Source organism: Euprymna scolopes, chromosome 30, assembly GCF_053919585.1.
Source record: "Euprymna scolopes isolate OS-2025 chromosome 30, ASM5391958v1, whole genome shotgun sequence".
Taxonomy (NCBI): Eukaryota; Metazoa; Mollusca; class Cephalopoda; order Sepiida; family Sepiolidae; genus Euprymna; species Euprymna scolopes.
The window spans coordinates 23,770,922-23,783,444 of NC_136511.1; the positions used below are offsets into that span (position 1 = coordinate 23,770,922).

At 29.9% G+C, this 12,523-nt stretch overlaps 1 protein-coding gene across 50 annotated transcripts in view; it reads left to right on the forward strand.

Moving 5' to 3' along the window:
• The first annotated feature begins 3,167 nt into the window (after window positions 1–3,167).
• LOC145254714 (uncharacterized) overlaps window positions 3,168–12,523 on the forward strand; it is a 269,962-nt gene continuing 260,606 nt past the window's right edge. For all 50 annotated transcript variants that reach the window (XR_013863794.1, XR_013863796.1, XR_013863795.1 and 47 more), the window contains exon 1: window positions 3,168–3,604. Coding sequence is in view for 47 of the 50 variants with exons in the window: in XM_080113386.1 (XP_079969512.1) it covers window positions 3,574–3,604 (31 nt within the window). In the remaining 3 variants the exon portion in view is untranslated. The remainder of the gene's footprint in view (window positions 3,605–12,523) is intronic.

Consider the following 12,523-nt stretch of genomic DNA (forward strand, 5'->3'; position numbering starts at 1 on the left):
TCCATTTCGGTTTGATGAAATCAGGGCTTTTTTTTCTGTTGCAGACCATTTACTAGTTTACCAATTGTATACAAATCCAAACAGCGATAGAAGCCTTCTATAATATCTGACAGTTACGCAATGTTCAACGTACAAGATCGGAAAATCATAGCGAACAATGCATTCAACAAAATTTCACACACATTTCTAGATACCTATATCTAATAAGTTCAAAAGAAAGGACACACTTAGGGAGGTATTTTGGTGGTAAAGTCACTAAATAGAGATTAGCTGGTTTCCCGGCATAGCCCGGGATGTAATATAGATTGACTGAAATACATGTTCTAGCTGGTTTCTAGGCGTTGCCAGGGATGTAATATAGACACATTATGTTGTATATTACCTGTTCTCTTCTCCCTAAGGTAAAACAATTTCATATACATGCTGTAAATTACCTATGCTAGGGATAAAACATGAACAATACCAGTCCTAGGGTTGATAAAACAAATAATACATAGAGATGAAAGATTCCTCTCCCCTAAGAATAAAACATATGCTCAATATCTGCTTTTGTTTTTTCATTGTTTATACGGTCCCGAGCAACGCCGGGTAGCCCTGCTAGTCTATAATATAAATCTCACATGTTTGTTTAAATGTATGTATGTATGTATGCTTAAAACCTTCGACGGATGTGACGGATTTTTCATGCTCTCTACCGATCCAAGTTACGACAGTAGAACCATTGCCAGGACCATCACATCTTCGAAGCCGACTTTAAAGTCAACACCAAAATGTACCTGGATGTGCTGAATCCCCTGGTGTAATCAGGTAGGCGTTGTCAGACACAGAGTGTGGCAGGAAGACTCAGCGCCGGTCCACAAGTCCAAAGTGATACAGGCTTGGCTTTCAGAAGGAGGGCTAAGAGTGTTTACTCTTCTTCACTGGCCCATCTTTTCACTCAACCTAAACGCACTGGACTACTTCGATTGGTTACATGTCACGTGTTTTATTGTGAATGTACCCGATGATGCCAGCACACACATCATCAGAGAGAGACACTTATTATCGACTTTCACTCAGAATATGATAGAATAAAAAGAAAAAAAATGAGAAAATAATATGTCATGAAAGTAAAAAAAAAAACAGAAAAAAAAAACAATAAGAAATAAAATATTTTTTTACAATAAATAAAGCTATCCATTTAGATCGCATGTAACATTCGGCAGTGCTAGTGGGAATTTAATTAAATAGAACTAGAAAACAGAACAGGAAAGCAGGAAAACACCCAGATTTCTCCGCCTGAAGTTTATCAATCTTTATATTCTGTTCCTTATACCGCTCGTCTTTGAAAATTCCTCCCGGTCCTCTGGTTACCGATAGTAAAACATGCAAAAACGAAACTATAATATGAACTGTCCAAACCACACTTAAATATTTAATTGTAATATGATACGTTTTGGTTAATTTTAATGGCAATATTGTTTGTTTTGTTTAATTTTGATGGTAATATGATTTGTTGTGACTAATTTTAATGATAATATGATTTGTTTTGGTTTATTTTAATGGTAATATAATCTGTTTTGGCTAATTTAAATGGTAATATAATATATTTTGGCTAATTTTAATGGTAATATAATATATTTTGGCTAATTTTAATGGTAATATAATTTTCCTGGTTACTTTCAATGGTAATATAATTTGTTTGGTTACTTTTAATGTTAATATGATTTGTTTTGGTTAATTTTAATGAATATATGATTTCTCGTGGTTAATTTTAATGGTAATATAATTTGTTTTGGTTAATTTTAGTGGTAATATGATTTGTGTTGGTTAATTCTAATGGAAAAATGATTTGTTTTGGTTAATCTTAATTATAATATAATTTGTTTTGGCTAATTTAAATGATAATATCATTTGTCCTGGTTAATTTTAAGGGTAATATAATTTGTTTTGGTTAATTTTAATGATAGTATGATTTGTTTAAGTTAATTTTAATGGTAATAGTTTTTTTGGTTAATTTTAATGGTAATATGATTTGTTTTGGTTAATTTTAATGATAGTATAATTTGTTGTAGTTAATGTTAATGGTAATATTATATGTTTTGTTAATTTTAATGGTAATATGATTTGTTATGGTTCTATAAAAATTAAAGTAAATTAAAATAAATAAATATATGAATTTTGTATTCTAATTATTTGATTCTTCGGATTAAAATTCTTATCTTAGTTTTATTTTCTCATTTTAATCACTGGACCCTTTGACCTACTTCACTTGTATCTTGGCGAAGTCTGGAATTTGCACAGAATTTGGAATGAAAGAATTTATTTAATCCACGGAGATAGGATTCTCTCATTTTGTCAGCCATGATTGGGTAGAAGTTCCAATTAATTCGTATTCTATTTTCTGTGTCCGCAAGAATACGAGGCGTAGTGGGTAAATTACATTGTAATATTCAGTTGTAAGTTACACTCGTTTGGAGCTTAAAGGTTATATCTTCAGTGCAAGCAATAATAGGGCCTTAATAAAGATGGCTTACGGAACAAAAGGATGATGTCCCGGTAAATTAAGCAGAGTGTTCTGTTCGTAATTCCATGTTGATTCCCGAATTCGATAGAAAGATTCCCGGATTTAATAGGATGCACTTGAAGAAGGCCGAGGGTTATATTGACAGAAACGTCGTGAAGATAACACTGAAGGTGAGAACAGTAGTCCAAAGAATTTAAAAAAACACGAATAGTACACTCATCTAAAATAAAGTCAGAGACATAATAGAGGTTTAAATTTTTTTTGCATCCCAAGTTCGACCCCCGCCCCCCGAAATATCGAATGTTTGTGAGAATAAATACTAATTGTTGATCATTGTCTACAAAAATGTATGAATTTAAATGTAATGTGAACGAATATGTTGCGACCTTACCCCACTCAGGTTGCACGTCGCTAACTAGAAAAATTATTGACAATAAAAATAGATGCATCAAAATACATGGATACTGTAGTTTTAATTGTCTTATCTCAAGTGTGGGGTGAGATTAAATCCTGGCTGTCAACAATGTCTAGAACAAGAACAACAACAAGAACAACAACAGCAAAAACGATACTAATTATGTAATAATCTGTATCGGCCTTCAAATAATCAAAGTCATAAGTATTGATTATAATTTCCCTGTAAATCACCCCCGTCTTTCTCACCGTCGCCATCTTTTTCCAAAATAAGAAAACATAACTATACTTAATTTTCACATGACTACAATGCATTACAGGTAATCATTAAACGCAAATAGTGATTATTGAATCAGGTGTCGCGCGCTTTCCGGGTCTGAAGGAGTGTTGTGCATGTTCCAGGCCCAGAAATAATAACACGTTTCAAATAATCCTCGACGTTGATGCACAGCTGTGTTGGGACATCGATACGCGGCCGTTTACACGCACTGTGCAAACGGCATTTAATTACGCGCCGGAACCAATGAAAGCAATACGATTGTTTGTAATTATATGTGCATGTATATTTATCGATGACTTTCTACAAAAGCGCACATCTTTTCTGATAGGCTACTTGACGAGCGACTTGACTCCGTTCAACACCGTTAAGGATCATGAAACTTTATGTTCTTATATCAATCTCAGGTGAGTAGACTTTTGCTTTAGTACCTGGAATGTTTTTATTACTTAAAGAATATATCCGGATGATTGGTTAGTTGGGTCGATGTAGGTACGAGGGTCCTTTAAATAAATTTCCAGACTTTTCTTTTTCTGTATGGACACTTTCATTGATAGAACACTAATTCAACTTCAGTCCACTTCAAAGTAATCTACCCTGGTTGCAATACACTTGTTGTACCGTTCTAACATCTTCTCGAAGGCACCAATGATGTTCTGCTGTGTAGGCGTCCCAATGACCCTCATAACAACTTCTTTAATCACTCTCCTCAAGAGTCGTATAAGTTTTTCCTTGAGCTTAGGAAATAAACCAAAATCACAGGGTGCAAAATCTGGACTATAAGGAGGGTGAAAAACTGATTTAATGTCCATCTTGCTCAAATAGTCAGTAACAAGCATGGAGATGTGACCTGGTAGAAATGAGTCTGACCCGATTGAAAGAATGCTGGTCTCTTCTCACGGAATCTCTTCCTGAACTCCCTTAAAACCTAAACATAGGTTTCATCGTTCACTGTCTGTCAAGTCGGAACCCAATGCAGGAAGACCATGCCCGAGCTGTCAAAAAAGTGATCATCATAAGTTTCTGGCTGCAAATGCTTTGCCCGGATTTTGGGTCTAAGAACCTCAACATGCTTCACTAGGAACTCTGTCTCTTTGTTTCTAGGTTATAGCAGTTGATCCCACTCTCCTCGCAGGTCATCAGAGCATCAACAACTGCGGGATCTTAATTGATCAGTTCGCCTATTTCCTTTCGGATTTTCTCTCAGCACTTTTGGGACAAACTTTCCACACTGACATCTAACTGTGCCCTTATTGTCTCTATGGATATATTTTATTTGATGAATCAACTCTGGTGTTGATCAAAAGGCGAGGATCAATTCAAGCAACATAGTTCAAAAGCAGTCTCAAGCATTCCATAGTTTCTGAGGCATTTTTTGGCAAGAGAAAAACAGAATTTCATTGCAACGACGATTTTAAATGCCTAGTCAAAAAAGGGTGGAATCTTATTGATGTCCCTTCGTACATAGCACATTACGGATATATATATATATATATATATATATACATATATATATATATACATATATATATATATATATTAATCTTAATCACGTATATGTGAATTTAGAATTTATATTTAGCGTTGATGAGAGTCTCCCTGATTTAACCATAAAATACAAAAATATCAGTAAAGACTTGTACAGTTGTATAGAAATTAAAAATGAGTATTTTTAAGATTAGAATTTATTCGTAGTGACACGGTATATTGTAAATTATATATATATATATATATATACATATATATATATATATATATATAGTAAATACTAGTAGACCGAAACATGCTCATGACTGTGTAGCAACAAACTACAACTTAGGTAAAGACATATATATATATATATATATATATATATATATATATTTCTGTAGAAATATATTTTCTTATAATATCTACCAATCCTTATTGAAGATTTTCGTAACTGAGTTCTATTACGGCCTTTTTATTTTGGTGGTTGTATGTGCTAAATAAATGAAAATTAGGTCCTAGTTCGAGAAATTATTTTTGAAGCTCCGTTAGTTCTTGGTTGGAAAGATTAATATAACATATATTTCACCCTCCTCTTTCCACCTCCCCCTCCCTATATCTATATATCTCCCCCACGCCTACCTGAATTGGCTACCCCACACACACTACAATCTAATGTAATTTAACCTTCCAAACTTATTATCTCTTACCCCCCTTTTTTTCTCGAATTTCCTCTAAAAACGTTCTTCCAAATACTAACAACCATTTCTGTAAGGTCTGATGAGCCTGTTAGATCGTAAACATGGTCCAACATCCGAAACATATGTTACCAAACAGATAAAACGGAAATAAAAAAAATAAAACACATATTTGCTCTGCAATAGTATTGAGCAGTTTTTGGTTTTTACTAATAACAGTTTTACTAACTATATATATATATATATATATATATATATATATATATATATATATATATATATATTGTTTTACTTTAAGATACTATTCCACTGACAAATCTGCGGTTTATCAGAGTGGCTAAATCTAGCGAGATTCAAAATCGGGACCCCATAGTAAGAAGCCTAAACTCATACAACTCGTCCAGCTGGCTGACTGTTCGGATACATCGCGATTTACGTAGATGTTATTTGTTTTCTTTTTTTGCGATACGTTTTGAATGGATTCAATTATTTACGAAAGTGCATTTTTACATAAATGTGAGTTGGGAATATCTTTCCCTTTAACCAATTTTGTATCCCCATAACGGCATATATATATATATATATATATATATATATATATATATATATATATATATATATATATATATATGTATATATATATATATATATTAGATAACTATATTTAAAAAGAAAAACAATATATATATATATATATCGCTCCCCATATGGAGGTAACAAATTGTTTAAAGGTAAAGTTAATCCCAACTCGCATTTAGGGAAAAATGCAGTTTCGTAAATAATTTAATTCATGCAAAACGTATCGCAAAAATAAAAACAACTAACACGCACACTCACCCCCCCCACATATATATATATATAAATATATATATATATATATATATATATATGACATTTTTTACCGTTTTAAATCTGCTTGGTTACACTTTTCTGATTATTGGAGTCATGTTAACGGATAATTTCATCATATATATATATATATATATATATATTTATATATATATATATATATATATATATATATATATATATATACTGTGGCTGAAATAAGTATCCGATACGAAGCAAAACGTTTATTAATTTTTCTTGCACGAAAACAAAAACAATAATAAAATGCTATTCTAATGTAATTTTGCATAATAAATACTAATCTCATATCAAAAATCTTATATAATTACGCATTCACTAGATAATTCCATAAATGTCATATCTAGGTTTCCAAAAGTATCCAACACACACAAAGAAAATAATATTAGATTTTAGTAATACGACCTTTACTCTCTATAACAGCTTCCAAACGTTTGGGATATTCCTTACAAGATTGTTACAGATGTTAACTGTAATTTTCTGTCACTCTTCTGGCAGATTCGTTTAAGCTCAATCAGATTTATCGGATCTATCTTTTGTACAATCAACTTCAACTGTCGCCACAGATTTTCCACTGGGTGTAGGTCATGTGATTTACTTGGCCATCATTATACCATAATTTTCTTCTCCAAAAACCATGCGGTAGTTGCCTAGCCGTTTGCTTGGGATAGTTGTCGTGATGAAATATCCAACCATTAGGTATGTTCAAATCCTCTGCAGACTTCGAGAGATTATCGCCAAGTACTGCCCGATATATTTGACAATTTATATTCCCTTCTCTGCTGTGAAGTTTTCCAGGGATGGCTGAAGACAAACAACGAAACACCTTTAAACTTCCACCTCAAAACTTCAGTGTAGGAATGGTAATCTTTGGGTCAAATGCTGAGTTCTTCTGTCTGCAGACATGACTTACATTATTTCGACCTAATAACTCAATTTTTGTTTTCTCTGATCATAATATTTTATCCCAAAATCTTGAAGCTTTCTCCAAATGGCCTTGGAAAATTTCAGACGATTCTTGATATGAATCGGCTTTAACAAAAGAGTTGTTCTTTGTTTCCGCGATTACTGTTCAAGACTTCTAATGTTTTCTGGAGTACAGAACGGGTTAATCGTGGATCCTTCTTCATTTCAGGTATCAAATTGGAGTCATACGGTTAGAAATTTTTGGAGGACGCCATGACCGTTGTAGATATGAAGTGCACTGGTAGGACTTCCATATATGAATCATGTAACCGATTGTCGAAATTGAGATATTCAACATTATTGAAATGTTTCTATACCCTGAACCATCCATGTGTAGTGAACAATTATATTTTTTGTCTTTTCCGACAACTCTCTATTTTAAGACATTGTAATAACAGTGCGACTGAATTGACCAAAAAAATATATATACGCCGTCAAGAGTTATCTGGATTAACGTAACTTTCTGAATCATCACATGACAAATATTTGGCTAATTAAAACTATTTTACCTTTGTGTTGGATATTTTTTAAACCTTAGATATCTAGTGAATGCGTAATTATATAAGATTTTTGTTGGGATTACTACATGAATAATGATGTTTATATTTGTTTTATTTGTACAAAAGCTTTTGGCCGCTAAATATATATACATATACATAAACACACATATACATATGCATATATCTGTACATATAGATAAAGAGGAGCATCGGATGAAGAGAACTTGATATGGGTATCTAAAACCGCTCCCAATTATCAGGTTTGAAACTTATGGTCCCGATGACTTATCTCATCTAAACTTTCTGTAAATAAAACATAACTATATATGTATATATATATATATATATATATACATATTTATATATATACCATATATATGGCACTGTATATGTATATACATATATATATATATGTATATACATATATATATATATATATATATATATATATATATATATATATATATATATACAGGGGCACGCAAAAGTATTTGATGCATTACATTTACTAGGTAATAAGTTATGAAAATACAGTTTTGATCTAGGAAATTTTGGGATCGAGTACAAAAGTAACATTGAAAGTATGTTCTTAATGGGTAGGTGCTCGATTAAACTCCAAACTATAATCCCTCCCTCTGAAAATGTTCGCAATAAATATATTAGTGAGTTTAACCAATGGCTAACCACTTCCTTAATCGATACCTGTGACCAAAACTAAACGAAAATTAAATCCACAAAGCTTCTTTCCTAGAACTGGCCGTGTGCGGAACGCAAAACCATGTGTCTGCTTCTCGAGTGATTATGAAATAACAATCTTATCTTAATAAATCTCTAATGAGTCGTCCATATAGATAATCTAGTGACGGATCTTGTTGTTTAATCATCTGAGGGACACTTAACCCGCGACTCCTAAGAAAAAAGAAAAAGCAAGATAAAAATTCACATATATATCGAAGAAGTCGGAACGAAACAAAAACCACTACACTTTGAAAACACAATTCCTAATTGTTATATCAATCTCAAGTTGCAACACACTTGCCAACATAATTTAAAGAGGAATGGCGTCATCACTAGAAAATTACACGACTCTCTATCTCTCATCCACTCAAATAAAAAAGGAATGTATAAATCCTCGGAGGATATTGTAATTAAAACATTCACCCATCTATGTGAGGATAATCTCAAGTCGTAACACACCTACCACTATAATTTTAAGAGGAATGACGTCATTGCCGGATGTTAACACCCCCTCTATCTTCTCGCCTATGCACCAGCTACTCTAATAAAAAAGAAGCTTCTCATTATAACAAACGTCAATCCAAATGAGGATAATCTCAAGTCGTAACTCACCAACAAAATCATTACATTTTTTACTTATTCCCACGTATTAACGTATCATAAGAATGTGTTTACCTTCTTAGTGAAATCTCCCCTCGCATTGTCCCATCACCGCCCGATATAAAAGAGTTGAGAAGTGATGACAAATAGTCAAGAAGGGTCAAAGAGTATTAAAAGACCGAAAAGATAGCGCTGACCAGACCTCCGCGAGACAAGTGCGAAGAGAACTGAGACCCTGGGACCCTGGGACCCTGGGACCCTGGGACCCTGGGACTCTGGGACCCAGATACCCTTGGACCCTGGGACCCAGAGACCCTGGGACCCTGAGACCCTGGGACCCTGGGACCTTGGGAAGGTTTATTGACACTCGAATTATAGTAGAAACGAATGACCGCTGTCAGCAGGAAATCCATGGTAAACAGCTGTTCCGATAACGCAAATTCATTTCGCATGTTATCGAAAGAAGTGAAGAATATTTGAAATCTGGGGAAACTTGTTGTTACTTACCTTCCAGGGAACACCATAGATTGTCTTCAAGAAGAGATCCTTGACGACCTGTGTGAAAGCTCCTTGTGAGCCAAATTAATTAATTTCAAGAAATATGTATTTATTCTAAATTTTGTCAACGTTTCCTACGTTGTTTGGATTTAATCTGTATTAAGCAACACACGCCTATTTTTGGAAACATTCGAACAAATGTACTTTCTCTATCGACTTAACAGGATATACATGAGATTGGAGACGATATTTTCAAGAAACTTATTTCGTTCAATAAAACTGACTTACATTTTTTTCCTAGTACAGAAGAACACATTTCTCATAAAATATGAGTATTTTAAAAGAGGCGAATATACATTTATAAAAGATACAGAAAAATATTTTTATTCTGCAAATATGTGTTTTATCCAAAGATTAATATTTGGTTTGTATAATTTGACTACAAAGACAAATAATTGACATTTATAATTTGAATACAATGATTAATATTTGACATATTTAATTTGCATACAAACATTAATATTTGACATATATAATTTGAATACAAACATTAATATTTGAAATATATAATTTGAAGACAAAGATTAATATTTGGCATTAAAAATTTTGAAGTTAAAATTGAATATTTGACATTTAAAATTTGAATACAAAGATTAATATTTGACATTTATAATTTAAATACAAATATTAATATTTGACATTTATGATTTGAATATAATGATTAATATTTGACATTTATATTTTGAACACAATGATTAATATTTGACATATATAATTGGAAGACAAAGATTAATATTTGACATTTATCATTTGAATACAATGATTAATATTTGACATATATAATAAGAATACGATGATTAATATTTTACATATTTAATTTGAATACAAAGATACATATATGACACTTATCATTTGAATACAAAGATTAATATTTGACATTTATAATTTGCATACAAAGATTACTATTTGGCATTTGTAATTTGAATACAAAGATTAATATTTGACATTCATCATTTGAATACAAAGATTGATATTTGACATTTATAATTTGAATACAAAGACTAATATTTGACATATATAATTTGAATAAAAAATAAATACTTAATATTTACAATTTTAATAAATTGATTGATATTTGACATTTATAATTTGAACAAAATGATTTATATTTGATATTTATAATTTGAATACAAAGATTAATATTTGACATTTATAATCTTAATACAAATATTAATATTTGACATTTATAATTTAATAAAATAATTAATATTTGAAATTTATAAATTTAATACAAAGATAAATATATGGCATTTAAAATTTGAATACAATGATTAATATTGGACATATATAATTTAGATACAATCATTAATATTCGACATATTAAATTTGCATACAAAGATTAATATGTGACATAAATAACTTGAATACAATGATTAATAATTGACATATATAATTTGAATACAATGATAAATATTTGCCATTTAAAATTTAATATAAAAATTAACACTTGACATTTAAAATTTGAATACAAAGATTAATATTTGACATATATAATTTGAATATAAAGATTTATATTTGACATTTATAATTTGAATATAATGATTAATAATCGACATATTTAATTTGCATACAGATTAATATTTGACATCTATAATTTGAATACAAAGATCAATATTTGTCATTTATAATTTAATAAAATGATTAATACTTGAAATTTATTATTTGAATACCAAGATAAGTATAGAACATTTAAGATTTGAGTAAAATGATTAATTTTTGACATTTATAATTTGAATAAATAGATTAATATTCGACAAATTTAATTTGCATATGGAGATAAATATTTGACATTTATAATTTAATAAAATGATTAATATTTGAAATTTATAATTTGAATACGATGATTAATATTTGACATTTATAATTTGAATACAAAGATTAATATTTGACATTTATAATTTGAATACAAGGATTAATATTCGACATATTTAATTTGCATACAAAAATTAATATTTGACTTATATAACTTGAATACAAAGATTAATATTTGACATATATAATTTGAATACAAACATTAATATTTGACAATTATAATTTGAAAAAGAAAGATTAATATTTGACATTTATAATTTAAATACAATAATTGATAATTGACATTTATAATTTGAATACAAAAATTTATATTCGACATAAATAATTTGAATACTAAGATTAATATTTGACATATATAATTTGAATACAATGATTAATATTTGACATTTATAATTGGAATACAAAGATTAATATTTGACAATCATAATTTGAATACAATGATTAATATTTGACATATAATTTGAGTACAAAAATTAATATTTGACATATATCATTTGCATACAAAGATTAATATTTGACATATATAATTTGAATACAAAAATTAATATTTGACATTTATAATTTGAATACAAGGATTAATATTTGACATTTATAATTGGAATACAAAGATTAATTCTTAATATTTATAATTTGAATAAATTGATTAATATTTGACATTCATAATTTTAACAAAATGATTTACATTTGACATTTATAATTTTAATATAATGATTAATATATTACATTTATAATTTTAATATAATGATTAATATATTACATTTATAACTTGCATACAAAGATGTATATTTGGCATTAAAAATTTGAATAGAAAGATTAATATTTGACATATATAATTTAAATACTATTATTAATATTTGTCATTTATAATTTGAATAAAAAGATTAATATTTGGCATTTAAAATTTCAACGCAATATTACTATTCGGCGTTTAAAATTTGAATGCAGTTTCGGGCGTAGACGCCCCTGCGTCTTTCACATATATTGCGTTCTCTTATTTTCACAAATTCTATACATTAAATTAGACTGTATTTCGGCAATTACGCATAAAATTTGTCATCCGAGTGGTCCATTGTGTCTGGTTTATCAGCATAGACATCGAACGTTATATATATCCGAGGGA